Genomic DNA, 18,427 nt, shown 5'->3' with positions numbered 1-18,427 from the left:
TGTTACCAAAATCAAATCTTCAATGAAATCAGGAGGATAGTGAAGTTAATCAAGAACAATATACTTCTCCAAGCACAAATTCTAGGAATTTCATAATTATATTTTTTGGCATCATAATGGTTATATATTTTAATTGTATTAACGCTTTGAATATCTTTCAATATCAGATAATCAATTTCACGGTGATAATCAAACGCTGATTTGAGATGTAACATATTTCATGAAGGTTAAACTTGATTTTGAGCCAAGTGTATAATATTCAAGTCTCTGAGAATGTTCTGGCATAGATTTATGTGGTCTACTATCATTTAATTTTAGTAATCCTAGAAGTTCTTCTTTCTATCTATGACCTTGCCAACCTAGGCGTTACAAAAATATTAATACCAAATTGATTACTATTGAATTTATTGAACTTCTTAGTTCAGTATATGAAAAGAGTGCTACTTTGCATGTATGAGGATGAGTTCTCATGGGTCGCTACCAGATTAGACAATGACATTAAATTTAGTAAAATACAATAATTTTATGAAGAAGTTGATATCAATATCCAAATTCAATATTTCTCCAATCATCAAAAATTTGTTAAAAATTTAAATAGTCATCATTCCTCATGATTTTATTATCAAACGAATTTGTTTTTATGTACATTACGATAATAAAACAAATTAACCTTTTAGAGATAATGGCATTAAATTTAGTAAATCACATAAAGTAAATCACGCCTGAAGAAGTAGATATTGACAAAAAACAATATCCATTGATATAGATAATGGTATTAAATTTAGTAAAAGATGTTACAGGTTATTATATGCTTTTTTTTTAAATTTATTTATGATTTATACAGTAGTGAGGTTTGAATTGAGTCATAAGAAGACTACAGTTAAAATTTTGTTAATGACTGGTTCGGTAGTTTTTGCAGTTACCGGAAACAAATGAAAAAACTTTTTTTTATATAGTACTGAGATTTTATCATCATAAATTATAATTTATAAATCGACGAATGGAAAAGATTTACACCATATTAAAACGTATTTTCTTCATTATTATAATAATTAGTATTTATTTAAAGTAAAACAAAAAAGCAACTTTTAATGAAAAATAAAACACTATTTTCTCTATCTGGATTCTAAGATTCTATACAACATTAAATCTTTTCCTTTGTGAAATATACTATAGTTATAAATTACATTATATTTCAATGGTAGTTTATTTTTTCTTAATTATTATTATTTTTATTACTAATAAAATCTATTCTTGGATTAATCTGGGCTGGGATAGAAGATGATTCATCAAACTTCAGATAAAATTTATTCAAAATACAATCCTCAACTTTTATATTATGCTTAAAAAAACTTCAAGTGTAAAAAAATATATCACTAATATACGAAGTGTGTAAGAAAAGTAATGAGATTGGTAGCACTGTGAGTGATCTGGCAACGCTGTGTCTACCGGTCTGTGCTAGACCAGTTTTTTCATCCTTTCCACAGGGTGAGTACGAGTTTCAACTCCGTTCAGCCAACACGTTATTTTTGACAGCGCCATCAGTGAAGTTGTGTGTTACGAAAATGGAGCATCGGAATTTACAGCAATGTTGTGCAATCAAGTTTTGTGTTAAATTTAGGGAATTCATAAGTGTGACCTTTGAAAAGTTGAAATAGGCCTATGGGGAACATTGCTTATCAAGAGCACAAATTTTTCACTGGCACAAATCATTTTTGGAAGGCCGATACCACGTTGAAGATCAACCTCGCTAAGGGAGACCTTCGACTTCAAAATCTGACGAAAACATTGAGCGTGTGAGGGTTCTTGTGAGATCAGACCATTGTTTAACAATAAGGATAATGAGTGAACAGTTAAATTTAAACACTTTCACCGTAAATCCTTATTGTTTAACAATAAGGATAATGAGTGAACAGTTAAATTTAAACACTTTCATCGTAAATCAAATTTTGACAGATGATTTGGACATTCGAAAGGTTTGTGCGAAATTGGTGCCGAAAAACCTCACAATGGAACAGAAGGACAATTGAAGAAACGTGTGCGTTGATCTTCTTAAGCAGATTGACAACGACCAAGAATTCTTCAATTGTGTGATCGCAGTTGATGAATCCTGGATATTCGAGTATGATCCTGAAACAAAGCGGCAAAGCAAAGAGTGGCATACTCCATCATCAACTCGACCGAAAAAATGTTGAATGAGCAAATCAAAGATCAAAACCGTGCTGATTTGCTTTTTTGACAGTAGGGGTTTTGTGCATAAAGAATTTGTTCCTCCAGGACAAACTGTCAACCAAGTGTTTTACAAAAGTATCCTTGAAAGGCTCAGGAAAAGAGTGATTCATGTGAGACCAGACATTGCATACAAGTGGATGCTTCATCATGACAATGCCTTGTGTCACACGGCCATTTCCATCACAAAATTTTTGACCTCAAAATGCATTCCTACGGTTCCTCAACCCCCCTACTATTCACCTGATTTGAGTCCTTGTGACTTTTTCCTTTTCCCGAAATTGAAATGTGTCTTAAAAGGAAGTCATTTTGAAACTCTGGAGAACATTCAAAAGACTGTGACCGACCAGTTGAAGCCCTACCAATTGAAGCCTTCCAGCGCTGCTACCAGGAGTGGAACAACGACTCTGCTGGTGTATAGCTGCCCAAGCGAACTACTTTGAAGGGGATAATATTGTTTGTTTGAAAAAATAAAAACATTGGTAAGTAAAATGTCAGTCTCATTACTTTTCTCACACACCTTGTATATTAAAAAAATTAATATCGATTTGTTTTGTAAAACATTGAATAAAAAATGTTGTGTTATTACATGTTAAAGTTTAACCTGTATTAACACAACATATCTAAGATATAAAAAAATTAAGTTAAAAACAACTTAAATTAGAATATAGTTTGGACCATTTGAATAAAAATTTTTAATTATTTAATTTTACCTTATTCCTTTCTGTGATAAAAAATGCAAACTACATCCAACCTGATAAGTGACTCACTTAAAAAAAAAAATATATATAAAAATTTCAAGTCAAGATATTTATATCTACAGGCCTAATTTGTAGAGAGCTCTACACATCAAGAATAAACTTTCAAATCATTTCTGAAAAATATTTCAACCAAAAGGAGATATTTCAATTTTACGAGGTTAGGGTCAATTTTAAAAAAAAAACTTTTTGGATTATTTATATTTGTAATGTAGGTAACAAATTTACCAAAGCAATTTTTTTTCTAAATTATCCTTAAAGAAAATCAAAATTGTTTTTTTCAAGTAACCCCCCACCCCAATAACTAATTAAAAACAAAAATAAAAAATTACATGATCAATGTCCCATATGTAAAAATATCTGAGCCAAATTTGGAGAAAATAGATTTGGTCAATCCTGTAATATAAGGCCAAAAGCAGTGCGACACATGACATAGTCATATTTTTTTGGTCTACATGAACTAGTTGGCCCTAAAACATTTGCAAAAAACCCCAATACCCAATGTTTGATACGATTACCATACTTTCCCCTTTAATTATACTATTCTAGCTATATTCACCAGGAAAGTAAAGTTTTATTAAGGTACAATATTTTTCTGATAAAAGTTTTTTTATAAAATACAAAATAAATGAGAAAGTAACAGAAATAAATGTTTTATATTTGAAAAACACAACAAAAGCAATTGAGATTACAAAACATGTTTTAGATTGAAATTATTTAAAATTACAAACTATATTTTAATTTCTGTAAAATTCATTATAGAATGTAAAAAAAATTAGAAATTTTTAGAAAGCTATTTATCATTACTACTTCATCAACCTGCATAGTTTAGTGGTAGCATCTTAGCTTTTAATCTGGAAGTTCTCAGTCAGGATTGGTATTTTTCATACCACAAAATTTCCATACTGTATTCCCATACACAAGCTTAAAGCGTACATCGTGAATTAATCATCCATAAGGAAAATATACAGAGCCCTGATTTAGGAAATTAAAAATGTTCTAAATTTGAGACGATTAAACTTAAGTTTGAACACTTTTTTTTTTTTTTTTTTTTTTTAATGCAAAAACCATAATGGTTGCAATGACTAAAATAATCAAAATTCCCACAAAAAAAAACAACATTGCCATCTTTAAGAACAAGCATGCCAGGCTAATAAGAAAAAATGAGGAGAAAGAGAGAGAGACAGAGTTTTTTGTTTCTCTTCATCATTGAGCTGAATGTAATATTACATATTAGCATGTCACGCCCACCAATATGCAGATATCATCCCTATAAGTGATCCCTTCTTCATTTTGTTTACAACAGGGACTGGTTAACATCACTACTCTTAGGGAAATGAATCTGGATTAGTATCTCTTATACCTAAGGTATTTTACATGTGTCACAGACTGGATAATATATCGTAAAGTGCCAAAATAAAATATAAATTAAGCAAGATAGAATTGCTGATCTCTGCAGTTTTTAATTCAGATTTGTATTCCAAGCCACACTTGTCTTTTTTTTCATATATTACAAAATTACCATTATGTATTTTTTACATATAAGCCTTTGCACTGACAGTAAATTAATTTCAAAAAAAAAAATGGATGAGAACAAATGGAAGGAATGCATTCTCAGGCGCAATTCTGACATTTTTTTAATATTATTTATGATCTTATTTCCAAACAGCAAAAATTAAATTTATTTTAGATCAATGATTAAGTTATTTAAGTTACAAAGTAACAAACAGAAAAAAGTTATTGAAACCAACTTAACTTGATAAAAGATTATCTGTTAAAGAAAATCTTTAAGTCTGAAAATTTTATTGGAAAAACATTTTTCCACAAAAATAACTATTGTACTATACCAATATAAACGGTCTATAAATTGATGATGAACCCAGTTTTTAGTAAGAAAATAATGAAAAGATGTATAATTAAAAGTATATAAGTGTTATAATGTAACTGGTTTTTATATAAGTTCATTGTAAAAATAAATATAAAAAAACCCCTGGAAAACTAATTAAATAAAAATCACTGTTAAAAATATTACAATTATAATTTTGAAAAATAAATGCTATATTAAACGAGTATAATAATTTACAGGCAAAATATTATTAGCTGAATTAATATATTAAATAAAATTTGAAAAATTTATATACGTTACCATTGTTTAAAAAAAGAAAATTCAAAACGTAAAAAATTATTATTATTATTTTATTATAAAAAATACACAAAAAATTACTTATAAACATTTTTTTTTTTTTAAATATGTACAGCTAATTTTTGTTCACAATTACAAAAAATAAAAAAAATTGTCAAAAATAACGCGGGAGTTGACACACTTGCGTGAAAAATGTGAGTAGTTCTGAAATACTTGCATGCACATAACGTACAATGGCGTGTGAACGAGGCACAGTGATACCCACTTTCGCCATCTGCGCTTGTATTCCTTTAGCGATTAACGCCTTCACGGCAGTCTCAGCGCAAACTCCCGATTCAAAATCAACAAATCCATAACCTAAAACAGAAAAAACATAATTATAGATTGAATAAAATATATATATATATATATATATATATATATATATATATATATATATATATATATATGTGTGTATATATACATAAATAAAATAAATAAATAACAAAATAAAAACAACAATACTAATGATCTTACGTGACTTTTACAAAATACCAAGTGGAACAAAAAGAGCCAAGCGATTTGAAAAATTCATAACTTTCTAATTTTAATTGATTTCATTAATTTTCTTTTCAGACCTTATAAAGGTAATCTGGGAAATTAATCACTGAAAGATACACAGTTGCTCAGTGAACATAAAGTCAAAATTTTATTTTGAAAATCAACAATCAATCGTAATACAGACTCAACAAACTTATTACTGCCATTTTAATTTAAGGAATTAACCCACTGTTTACATGATTAGGTACTCGGTAAAATTTTTTTGGCAGACAGGTTCAGTAAGAGATATTCCAAAATCTGTACAGCCCAATGTGAAGAAAATTTTCAATCGGTACGAGCTAATATTGAGGAGAACCCAGAAACATCAGCTTCCAAGTCGTTCCCTTCAGTTAAACATTACTTGGAGAAATCACTGTAGTGAATACTGTAGTGAGAAATTTCTCACTGTAGTGAGAAATCACTGTAGTAAAGAAGTTAAGACTGTTCATATACAAAATTAAACTCGTGCAAGAACTGAAGCCGAAAGACTTTAAACAACAATACCTAAATTATGTTGTACAGTTTCAAGAATCAGCACGAGAAAATAAAAGCTTCTTGCATAATTTGATGAGCAATGAAGCACTCTTTTATCTGAATAGCTTTGTGTTAACAAACAAAATTGCTTAATACGAGGAACTGAAATCAAAGTGTTATTCACTAAAGAAAATTACATCCGTTTAAATGCACAGTCTTGTGCGGTATTACATCCCAAAGAATTATCAGGCCATATTTTTTTGAAAATATTGACAGGAATGTTGTAAACATCTCCTGAGTGATACCGGCATATGATTCAAACTTCTCTGCAACCTTATGTTGCTGACAACGAAGTGATGTGGTCTATTTCCACTGTACATATGGCCAGACTCAGTATCCAGATCTTAAGAGAGCTTTTAGATGAGCAAATTACTTCAAGGAATAGAATCAACTGGTTTTTTCATTTGCTGGATATAACAGTTCCCAATTATTTTTTCTGGGGATATCTAAAGAAAAAGGTCTATATTTAATAAGTCAATAACAGTTTAAAAATTTAAAAAAACACTACTCATACTGAAATTGAAGCCCACTGAACTACAAATGTTTTAACCGATGTCACGGGAAACTCTCTAGAAAGAGCAGTACTTTGCAAGGAATAAAATTTGTGTGACATAGTGTTCCACTAGCAACTTAAAAAACATTCCATAAATGTACTAATTCATTCCTCTTCAAAAAAAAATAATTTAAAAATTTTCTTTGATTAATGTTTAAAAAAATATTAACTTCTTTTGCACCACTTATATATGACTTCAAGGTGAAAATTATCATTACTTATATATAGCCTTAGTTGTTTATTTCATGGTTCTCTTGAATAAAAAAAAAGAAGTATAATATTGAAAATAAATATTTAATAGACAAATTTTTTAAATCCTTGAGCGTGCAGCTGGTGTCAATTATAAAATGTTTCTACACTTTTCTTTTAAAACTACCATTTACCCCATTTGTATCATAAACACATGTATATACATCATCGATACTTTCATACAGTATTACTTGTTAGATTTACTAAACTAAGTTATTATTTCACGGACAAAACTCTCAGATCATTAATAAAAATACTGAAATTAATCTACGAGGGTAATAAAACCTGAACTGAGTGCTTCTTAACAAGAAATAAAAAAAATAAAAATTACAATGCATACATATGCATGTGTATATATATAATATACAGTGGCAAACAAATTAATCTGAATACAGTATAACAGAAAATTGTATTTTTAAAAGAAAAATGTTTAATAGTCTACTTTACTCAAATTTAGTAGTTTATGTGTCCTTTGTTTTTGATTATTTCATTAATCCTCTTTGACATCAAGAACAATAATTTTGATTTCTTCATCTTGATACCAAACCTGTATCATTGAACTAATATGGTCAGTTTTTGTATTACAATTCATTTTCCAAGTCTTCTTTTTAGTATGGCCCATAGATTGTCATTGGAATTCAGGTCGGAGAAGTTCCCTGGCCATGAGAGAGCACTCAAATTTTTTGGTATATGAAGAACTCTTTTGCTTTCTTTGATGTATGACATGGTGCAAGGTCCTGTTGGAAAATGAGTTCTGGGTTCTTTTGTGTAAGTGCGACTTTTTCTTTGGCATATGTTAATGTATTGGTCAGACTTCATCATCCCATCCAGGAGGCATCTCCTGGCCCTTCATGTGTAAAACGTCCCCAAATATCTTTCTGGTCGGGTGTGTGGGAGTTTGTTGTGGGTGTGCTGACGTAATAGTCTTCTAATTTGGTGACTTACAAATGTAAGCTACTCTTTCCCCTTGGGCAAAGAAATGAGTCTCATCTGAAAAAATAACGTTTTTCCACATCTCAATAGTCCTTCTTTATGTTCCTTTGCCTACTGAAGTCTTTTTGTCTTTATACCTGTGTCAATAACTGCTTCTTTTTAGGTTTCTGAGCAATCCTTCCCACTCCAACAATTTTCTACGAACTGTCACATCAGAAACATTAGTCCTATTGGCTCTCAAGTCCCTACTAGGATCAACAGCTGACAATCGTGGATTAATTTTGCTTTTTCTTATTAATAATTGATCCTGTATTTTCTTTTTCCATCTGCATTTTCCTTTTCTCTTTGGAGGGATGGAACCTGTTTCCCTAAACCTTTTCGTGATTTCATTTAGTTACTAACCTCACACTACACTCACCAGCAATCAGTCTTTGAGTCATTTGTGTGTGTTGGGACAAAGCAAAAATTTTTGATCGCTTTTGTGGGGTTATATCCATTGTATTAACTAGAAACAAACAACAGAAACTCACAAGGTGATCAAAAACTAATTGACAATGAATTATAAAAGCATCATAAAAACCAACATAATTCTTTTTGTATATGAACTAACAACATAACCTGAAATACCAAACAACAAGCAGTCTGCCACAGAATGAAAATTCCCTTTGTTTGGATTAATTTGTTTGCTACTGAATATATGTATATAAATATATGTGTGTGTGTGTATACATATTTGATTACATAGTTACATGGTCAGGCATGGTTCTGCTGCAAACAAAAATTTTACAAACATAAAATGTAATAACACATGCACGGCTGTAACAATTATATAAGAAAAAACAAAAAAAAAATGTTTAGACTGTTCTTTTGTTTTTATAAACATATTCTTTAAAGCATAATTAATAAAAAAAAAAAAAAAAAAAAAAAAAAAAACAATAACCAACTACTCATTCTACCAACAATACTAATTACTTACTTTTATTGAAAAAATGAAAAAGATTATTTTTTTCTTTTTGGAAGTAATCGCTTAGGTTATTATTCAGACCATATGTCCAACAGGCTAAGTACACTGATGAAAAATGTAACAACTGTTAATTCTCTATGCTAGACTTCGCCTAATTTACATTTTGTTTTGACAAAAATTTTATCATCTTCCTCAACTGTTTATTGGTATATTACCAGCAGCACACATCCTTTTTAATCCATGATCACCATCGCTGATAGAATGGGAAGAAAGTAGCAAACCAAAGATTATAATTTTTACAAAAAAACATGATAGAAAATATAGGCTAATAGTAATGGTTTGCCTACATGGTGATGAGAAAAAAATCAACTTTTATTATTAAAAACAAAACTGAACAGAAAATGTTATGTATGAATTTGTAAAAATCAAAAACAATTGTTTTCACTAGAGTAAATTTAAACTCTTAAAAAATTATGTTGGCAACACTAATTGCTGGCTATGAAATTAATCTGAATACAATTCCATTGTTGTAATAAAATTGTAGTTACACGTTAATAAAAGTTAGATGATTTAGTTGTTTTTGAGATAATTTTGATTGTATTTTAATTATTTATTGTTTGTTGTACTCTAAACTATACCTATATTTACTAATTTAATCTGAATTAAAAAAGTGAAATTCCATTTGGAATACTTTGTTTGAAAAAATGGTGCATCCCTTCACTCAGGGAGAATATGATATGATTTTTGTATATGGCTTTTGTGACGGAAGTGCTCCAGCTGTGGTGGAAGAATACTAACATAGGAATCCTGGATGTAGTTCTAAACCGTACAATATTTAGTAGAAATTTTAATAATCTTCATGAGAATGGTAACACTTCCCAGGGCTCAGGTTTTGTGTCAACTGGTACATGTTGATGAAATAGAAAACATTCTTCAAGTGGAAAAGCTTAATCCTAAAATGAGCACATGAAGAATTTCTAAACGATCCAACAATCCATAAAGTACATTATGAAGGACATATTACATGCTCATGGACAGTGTCCTTTCATGTTCAGGAAGTTCAACGCCTCCAAATCGATGACCATGGTAGACGACTACAGTTTTGTCAATGAGTTAATATTAATTACCACTTAATTCTGTTCATAATATTTTTGGACAAAAGCTTATTTTTACCCATAATGGAATAAACAACACATAGAATTCACATTGATAGTCTGAAGAAAATCCACATGCTGTAGTTGAATCAAATATTCAGTGAATGTTTGGTAGAACATGATGAACAACAAATTAATAGACCATTTTATACAACAACAATGTGTCGCAGAGAGAAATTATCAGAAACTTTTAAACAATGAATTTCTTACAGTGCTTGAAAATTTTTCACCGATTAAATGAATTGAAATGTACTATCAACTTGATGGAGCATAAACACGTTTCACAAATGAAAAATTCCTAACATTTTTCTATTAAGTTTTGTTTTAAACAATAAAAGTTTCTTTTTGTTTTCTTAGACTTATTGCATTTTTTCAGAATTAAATTCTCTACCAGTTTTGATGATAAAATTTATGCATTTATTAGTCATTTAACAAAGCTACTGTACTTCATACCTAAAAAAACATGTATTTTTGTCGTCAAATGTTTTTATTTTATGTTGGATATCATGAAAAATAAGGAAGATAAAGTTCTGGGACCTATTTTATTCTATTTTTTAGTTCAAGAAACATAAGAAACCATAAAGTTTACTCATTATAATGCCTTAAACATTTCAGTATGACTTCATTTCACCGGAGGAACAAAAATTAAGGCAAAGGTTTTCGCTAGCTGTAACTCTGTAACAAAGTGTTTTTAGACATATGTTGTATAAACTTTTTTCCTTATTTCAAGCTTTAGAATCAGTTCCCAAATTATTTCACTTTCCTCCTGAATCACTCTTTAAAAAAGAAACCTCTTCCATCTCTATATTAACTGTTCAATTTCAGCATTTAATCTAAAAGAGAAGCTCCTCCCGTTGATCTAATGGAAAGTTGGATAGCATACTCCAATTGGAAAATACAAGTTTATCGTCACATTAAATATATAAATTATGTCTGTACCTTTAACGGATAAATCTTCTTAATCTCAAGAATGTTGGTATTAATATTGTACCAAATATTCACTATTTTAGGGTATGATAGAGCAATGTATATTAGTAACATTATAAAACATTTCAATAAAAATCTTTTGTTGCCAATGTAATTTCTGGTCACAATTTCACAAGTATTACAACCATTTTTTTCAGAACCTAAAATCTGTTTTTCATGATATATGAACCAAATTATAACTCCCAAATAATTCAAACATGACTTTTTTTAATCATTTCCGGTTTTAACACACCGGTAATTAACTATTTCATTTCTAGTAATGAATTTTCAATGGACATTGATTGGTTTTGTTTTTCTTCCCAACTTTATCATCTTGGCTACATAAACTACCTATTTTTCGCCAAAAAGCGAAACAACTTTTTCAATTTAGAGCACTTAAATTAATACAAACTCTTTAATCCTTTATCAATGAAGTATAATAAAACTGCTGAACACAAGCAACAAAGCACAATTTAACCTAAAATATACATTTGATAAATTCTACATGTGGACTGATATCAAAGAATGGGTATAATATCATGCAACAAATTATGTTACCTGAACATTTCTATCCGATAAAATTAATACAATTAGAAACTTTTTGAACAAATTTCAGAATATGAAATCGGGAAACTCAAAACAAAGAAAAATTGTTTCCTTTCTTTTTATAAATATAAATCTTTATTACCCAACTATACAATAGATAAATACATACAATGTGTGTGCATTGTGTGTATATATATATATATATATATATATACACGTGTGTTTAAACTGAGATTTCACCACCAATACACAATAACAAAAAATTAAACTTAAAAAAAACTAGCACCAATAATCGACTTTCATGAGATCCAGAGTATCATCAGTTGGTAAACAATTCTAGAATTACATCAATTATTACTAATAAGTACAATTCAAAAGAGAGTAAAAGAAAAATGAAAAAGGAGAAATAATAAAGGGAAGGAGAATAATAATGATGCAAAGCAGATTTAACTGTGACATTTTTTGTAAAGTAAAAAACAAACTTTTATTTAACAATTACCATAATAAATACGAATGGATTAACTGAAAATGAAAGAAAATCTACACTTAAAATTACTGACGAACAGTTAAAAAAAAAAGGAACATACCTTTACATTTATTCGTGTTCTTATCTAATATAGCTTTAGTTGAAGTAATAGTTCCATACCTAAAACATAAAAAAAACATCTAATTAGTTTTATAATTAAATAATTTCTACATACAGAGTGATTCATTAAAATCATCCTGAAGTAATTAATTTCCTACATCCTATGGCATATAACAGGAATGGTAACAGGTTGCGATTAGACTTAGAGATGGGATATAGATTGAGTCTTATTTCTTATTATTTGGTAATTTATTATCAGAATTTTTGTTCTCTTTAATTGCTAACCTTGTTAGTAGTAGAAATTTTAACTGCAATTGTTTCCTTTATTTAAAAAAAAAAATTATTTTCTAAAATGTTACATATCTGATATAAACTATATATATATATGTATATAAATCTAGTGCTTTCTGTGAGTCTAGTTACTTTTTCATGCAAAAACTATTCACCCGACTGAGGTAAAATTTTGCATGAACATATTTTTTTACCTGGAAAGAACACAGAACTATTGAGAATATGTTTCACACTTTCAAAGGGCTTGTGGTAGCAACCAGATTATGTTTCCTGCCGACATTCAACTTACTACAATCAAATCGTTAGGCAAATTGAATTTGCAGACCACTTGGAGTATTTGAAATTAAATTTTCTACAAAAAAAAGGTCTCTTGTCTTTTTGATATCTTTCGGTTGTCGAGAAAAGTAGCTTTAAAGGTGTGACGATAGTTTACAGTGCAGTGGCTAAACCAACAATACCACTGCCACTATTACTGTATGTAAGAAACAAGGTGGCTGCTGCACCTGCCTGCAATTACTTGACTAAAAAACAGAAAAAAATAAATAAATAAAACAAATGAATTAGTCACCTCCTTCTGGTATTTTGCAAGAACCAAGCAAAATACTTTTATACCTGTCCTTTATATGGGTAAATATTAACTACTACTGTACAGGTACCTAGATACAACTACTACTTTTCTTTGGGGGCGACTATTCTGAATCCTGCATACTCAGATCACTCAAAGTTTCGAATCTCATAATGAAGAAATTACAATACATTAATAGTTTTTATAAATTAGACAAGTTTTAACTGTTATTTATCAGTATTAGTCTCATCACAAAAACGAGGATAATGAACACAGCAGGAATCCAGCAGGGCACAGCCTAGCTAAGTGAAAAGGGCTCAATTTACTCCACTTGCCCTGACTGGCTATTCTTTAATAGAACTTTCAATGTGCGACCTGTAAATGAGAACTGTCAATTTATTGGAAGATACAATACAGTTTAAAAAAATGTGTGTGTGTGTATACATATGCACACAAGGCTCAGCTGATAAATTTTGCACATATATGAATAACGTGGGAATGAAAAAAGAGATAGTGGAATGAAATAAAAAATGAATAAAAGTACAATACCTAATCTACAAAATGCAACATTTATTTTTCAATATAATCCCTGTTTACAGTGACACAATTTTCACAATATGCGACAAGTTTTGGTGTTCTGTTACAGAAAAATTCTGGCGGTCTTTCTCGGATCCAAATGGCCACAGCTTCCTTCAGCTCATCGTCAGTGGTATAGTGATTACCTTTAAGAACTCTCTTGTGAAAAGGGAAGAAGTGGAAATTGCATGGAGCCAAATCTAACAAGTATGGCAGATGTGGAATAGGCTCAAACTTCAGCTTACAGAGAGCCGTTAAGACAGGTTAGGCCACCAGAGACTTTATGTTTGCCTAACTGAATAGTGATGCATTGCTGGGCGATATGCCTAACACTTTGAAGCAAATTGTCCACCTCCTTTCGATGTTTCTTGTCAGTCAAAGAAACTGGTTATCCACTGCGACGTGCGTCTTCAATTGTCGATTTACCAGCTTCACATTCGCGAAATTTCAACGCCCAACTATTCACAGCACTCCTGTCAACAGTTTCACTACCGTAAATAACTTTTAAACGATGAAAAATATTTGTACGATTCACCTTTTTTGCTGTTAAAAATTCGATCACTGCACGCTGTTTTAACCATGTTGACATATTAACTGTACTTGACTCCATTTTAACTGGTACTGAAAACAAACCGGTAAATGAATTTCAAAGCATTGTTGCATGTTTGTTTAGGGGGATTTTAGCTAACATGTGCTGCAATGCTCAACTTGATAGTACCTTTTGTCTCCATGTAGCACGCTAGTGTGCAAAGTTTTTCAGCTGAGCCTCATGTGTGTGTGTCTATATATATAGAGACAAAACTATTCAAAGTTTTAAAAGAATTCTGGAAGAAAATATTATCGCATGTTGAGTGTTATTTTAAATTTCAATTGAAAGTATAGTTATTTATATCATGTATGTGCTGATGTTTTGTAACTATAATGGCTGTTGTAAAACTAATTTTCGTTTTGAGAATGACATTGACTTTTTATTTGTTTATTTATTTATAAAAAATGTATGATGAATTTTTAAAAAAAAACAGAACTACATTTTTGTTAGATAAATTTAGTAACATTTAAAACAATAATTAATTAATTATTTTCTAAACATTAACAATCATATGTTATGTTATGGTTACTAACATAACAAAGATGAATCATTTCAGGTGATTTGCTGGACAACATAAAATTTTATGTATTAATAATAGTAATAATTATTTTAACAAGAAGATCCATCAGAAAACAGAATGAACTCAGATTTTAGAAAAATGGGAATTAATTTTACTTTTTGAAGGGAAGTTAATTCTGCTTTTACAATCCCTACTGCTTATATATGTTAATTAGGTACTTACATATTAATGCCACCGCAGCTACAACTTTATTTAAAAACAAAGTAGTCAATCGGATTTCGGTGGAAAATGGGCCGATATAGAGTTTAACATAGATTCAAAATAGTCTCTTTATTAATTTTAATAAATGGTTATAATTTATTTATTTTATAAATATATAACCAAACTTAACCTACACTCGCTAACTTTGACTAATTAACAGGAGTGTTTTGATTATTTAAATAATAAATTATTGCAGTAATTACTGAATTTATTAAATAAATACTCAAAAAATTACGGTGTTAATTAGTCACGGTTAGCGAGTGAAGCGAGCTTAGGTTAAACTATATTTATAAAATAAATAAATATAAATAACCATTTATTAAAATTAATAAAGAGACTGTTCATTTTCCACCGAAATCCGACTGATTACTTTGTTTTTAAATAAAGCTGTAGCTGCGGTGGCGTTAATAGGTAAGTACCGTTAATTATTTATTTCATATCTAAAATAATCTAGAATTTTACTTTAATTACCATAAACATTTGTTTAATCAAATATCTTACTTTGCATATCTTTTTGTTATAGCTTTTCAATTTGATTTAAAAAACCAAATTTTTATTTCTGATGATTTTAAACATTACATTTAAACTTTCTCAATTTTAAGACAATTACTTAAAGAATTAAATAGTTAAATTAAGAAAAAATAATGTTTTAAAAGGTATATAACTTTACCAATTAATATTAGTACCCAAAATAACTGTACTGTATAAAAACATTTTTAAATAATTTACAGTACAGATCAGAATCAACCTTTACTACTATCGTTTTTAAATTTAAAGAGATGAAATATTTTGCCGAAATGGCTAAGCCATTAAGATGCTTGTAGCTTAAACAATGTAAATCATGATCTATGATTAATTCTAAATTGAATTATCAATCTCGATGATTTGGACACTAATCTGTGCCCAACAAAAACATTTAAATCAAATAAACTAAACTCTTTGTGAGGGTGTAATATAACACAATGTGTGTTTGAAATAATTAGAAAGGTTACATGATTAAAAAATGCTGACAAAACAGTTGTAGAAATTTTTCATCGCGTGGCTTACACACAAAACTCAATTTAAAATATTTATCATTTTATTTAAATATATTTTTTCTTTATTTAATTCAATGATTCTAACTGAAGCGTGCGCACATACCGTATTTCATTTGCACAGGTGTGGAGGTACCCAGCAGCCATTTTAAATGCTTTTTTACACTTTAATTTTATTCATTTAATTCTACTGCTCACCTGTGACTTTACACATAGCAGAAGAGTACAGCAGCTGTATATCAGTGCTACACTAGCGCTCCTTGTGCTGAGAGGGGGTACTAATGACGCACAATACCCACTTAGACACGAGTTTATTTAGAGCATTTTTTGAGATGGGGGTGAAATTTTGCAAAAGCATTTTTTTGGAATTTTTAATTGTTAAAAAATTGCCTAAGAAAAATAAGATCTTAATTAGATGAAATCTTGAAATGAGGGTGACCTTGCTCTACAGTCTTTTAAGCTGAAAATTTAATGGCATCAATGTTCCATATACAGAAGTACTGACCAAGTCTGGACAAAATCGGTTGAGTAGTTCTGGAGATATAAGGTGTGAAACACCAAACACACATTCACAGAAACACATGAACATATCCATCTGATGAAAAAGGTTCTGATGAAAAAGAGTCCTCTGAGCAAGTATTAAACATAAAAAAAACCTGGCACTTATGTGCAAAAAAAATAGAATTATATTTTTATATTGCTTAAAAACAGATTGTTGTTCTCTTAAAACTGGAACCACTGATCTGAAAAATTCCTTTATACAAGGAACATTCAATAATTAAAGAGGCAAATTGAAGTAGAAATGAAACAGTTTGTAGGAGGAGTTTTGTACTTTCATGACTAGGTTGGCATCACTGGAATGAGCTGAGAACAGCTGACTGCTAAAAATTGTTTTGTTTATAATCTCAATATTGCATTTAATGATGATGTGTCCGCTTGAAAACATTCAGTGATCTGTTTTTTCTTTCTGAAGGTGAAAAACAGGCTAAAATTTTTTTTGAATGATTTTACAGTATGGTGAAATTTATATGAACTGCAGAAATTTTTATAAATGGTTAAAACATTTCAATAACGATCGAACTTCAGTGACTGACAAGCAACATCCTGGCCGGCCAGTTGAAGTGTCAACTCCTTCGCTTGAAACCTGCATTGACGATATTATTCATGAAGACCGATGTATGCATTACAGTTGAACATTTAGCAAAACCAGTTGCAGTACGTGTTCACACAGTTCATAACATTATCAGTAACAAGCTCAAGAGTAGCAAGACAAGTGCAAGATGGGTCCCGAAAGAGTTAACACAACAACACAAAGAAACAAAGACTCAAAGTGTGTACAGACTTTAAAGAACACTACTAAAGGGAAGGTGACCCTTTTCTAAACAAGATTTTAACATGTGATGAAACCTGGGTTACCATTTTGAACCAGAGTTCAAAAAACGAAGCACGGAATGGAAGCACACCAGCTCACCTGTCCGAAAGAAATTCAAAACGCAAGCATCAGCGAGAAAAGTCATGTTGACCATTTTTTGGGATCTCCAAGGTGTCGTCTTTTGTGATTATTTGGAAAATCAGCGTACAATAAACAGTGTCTACTATTTAGACATGCAGATGAAAAAAGTAAAGCCAGCAATGAGGGAAAATGTTGCGGATCTCAAAGAAAAGATGTGATATTGCTACACGACAATGCTCGCTCTCACACCGCCCAGCTGACCGATGAAACCATTGGAAAAACGGGTTGGAAGATACTATTACCTCATCCTCCCTACAATCCAGATTTGGCTCCCTCGGATTTTCATTTCTTTGGTCCACTTAAGGAGGCATTACGTGGGAAAATGTTCAGTAATAACAAAGACATCAAAGAATTTGTGAGAAAGTGGCTCAAACAACAAGACAACAAAGACTTCTTGGCATCAGGTATAAAAAAAACTAGTTCATCATTGGGGGAAGTCTCATTTTGTAATAATGCACAGTTTTTTCTACATCAATTTGTCTCTTTAATTATTGAATGTCCCTTGTACTATTTATTGAATATTGAAGATGGTTTTACATGAAAATTTATTCATATGAATAAATAACTGCATATTTGGTGAGGAATAATGCTTATAACAAGAATAGATAGAAATTTACAGCATCGTTTTTTATGTTGTAATATTCTAAGTTGCTTAATGAATAAATCAAATTCTGTTAAAAAATGGCTACCAAAAATTAATGAAATTTAAAAGATAGGCTAAATTTTATAGCATTCCTGGTTGTAGTTTTCTGGTTGTTGCAGTAACATAGTTATTAAAGGGAAATGATAGTTATCAGCCAAAATTTTGGGTTTGGGATTTTCTATAAATAATCATTCGATATGTAAACTGTACTGTATTCGATATGTAAACTGTATGTACGTAA

General features: G+C 30.0%; 1 protein-coding gene across 6 annotated transcripts in view; it reads right to left on the bottom strand.

Moving 5' to 3' along the window:
- The window catches only part of shep (RNA binding motif single stranded interacting protein alan shepard), a 312,235-nt gene that overhangs the window by 83,380 nt on the left and 210,428 nt on the right, over positions 1-18,427 (bottom strand). For 5 of the 6 annotated variants that reach the window (XM_075381468.1, XM_075381470.1, XM_075381469.1 and 2 more), the window contains 2 exons: positions 12,196-12,254; positions 5,363-5,487 (listed from right to left, as the gene is read on the bottom strand). In XM_075381468.1, the coding sequence (XP_075237583.1) occupies positions 5,363-5,487; positions 12,196-12,254 (184 nt within the window). The remainder of the gene's footprint in view (positions 1-5,362; positions 5,488-12,195; positions 12,255-18,427) is intronic. The other variant, XM_075381471.1, reaches the window with a different exon arrangement.

Source organism: Lycorma delicatula, chromosome 13 (genome assembly GCF_047948215.1).
Source record: "Lycorma delicatula isolate Av1 chromosome 13, ASM4794821v1, whole genome shotgun sequence".
Classification (NCBI taxonomy): Eukaryota; Metazoa; Arthropoda; class Insecta; order Hemiptera; family Fulgoridae; genus Lycorma; species Lycorma delicatula.
Note: the sequence above shows the minus strand (reverse complement) of the source record. Positions and strands in the feature narration are given on the sequence as shown.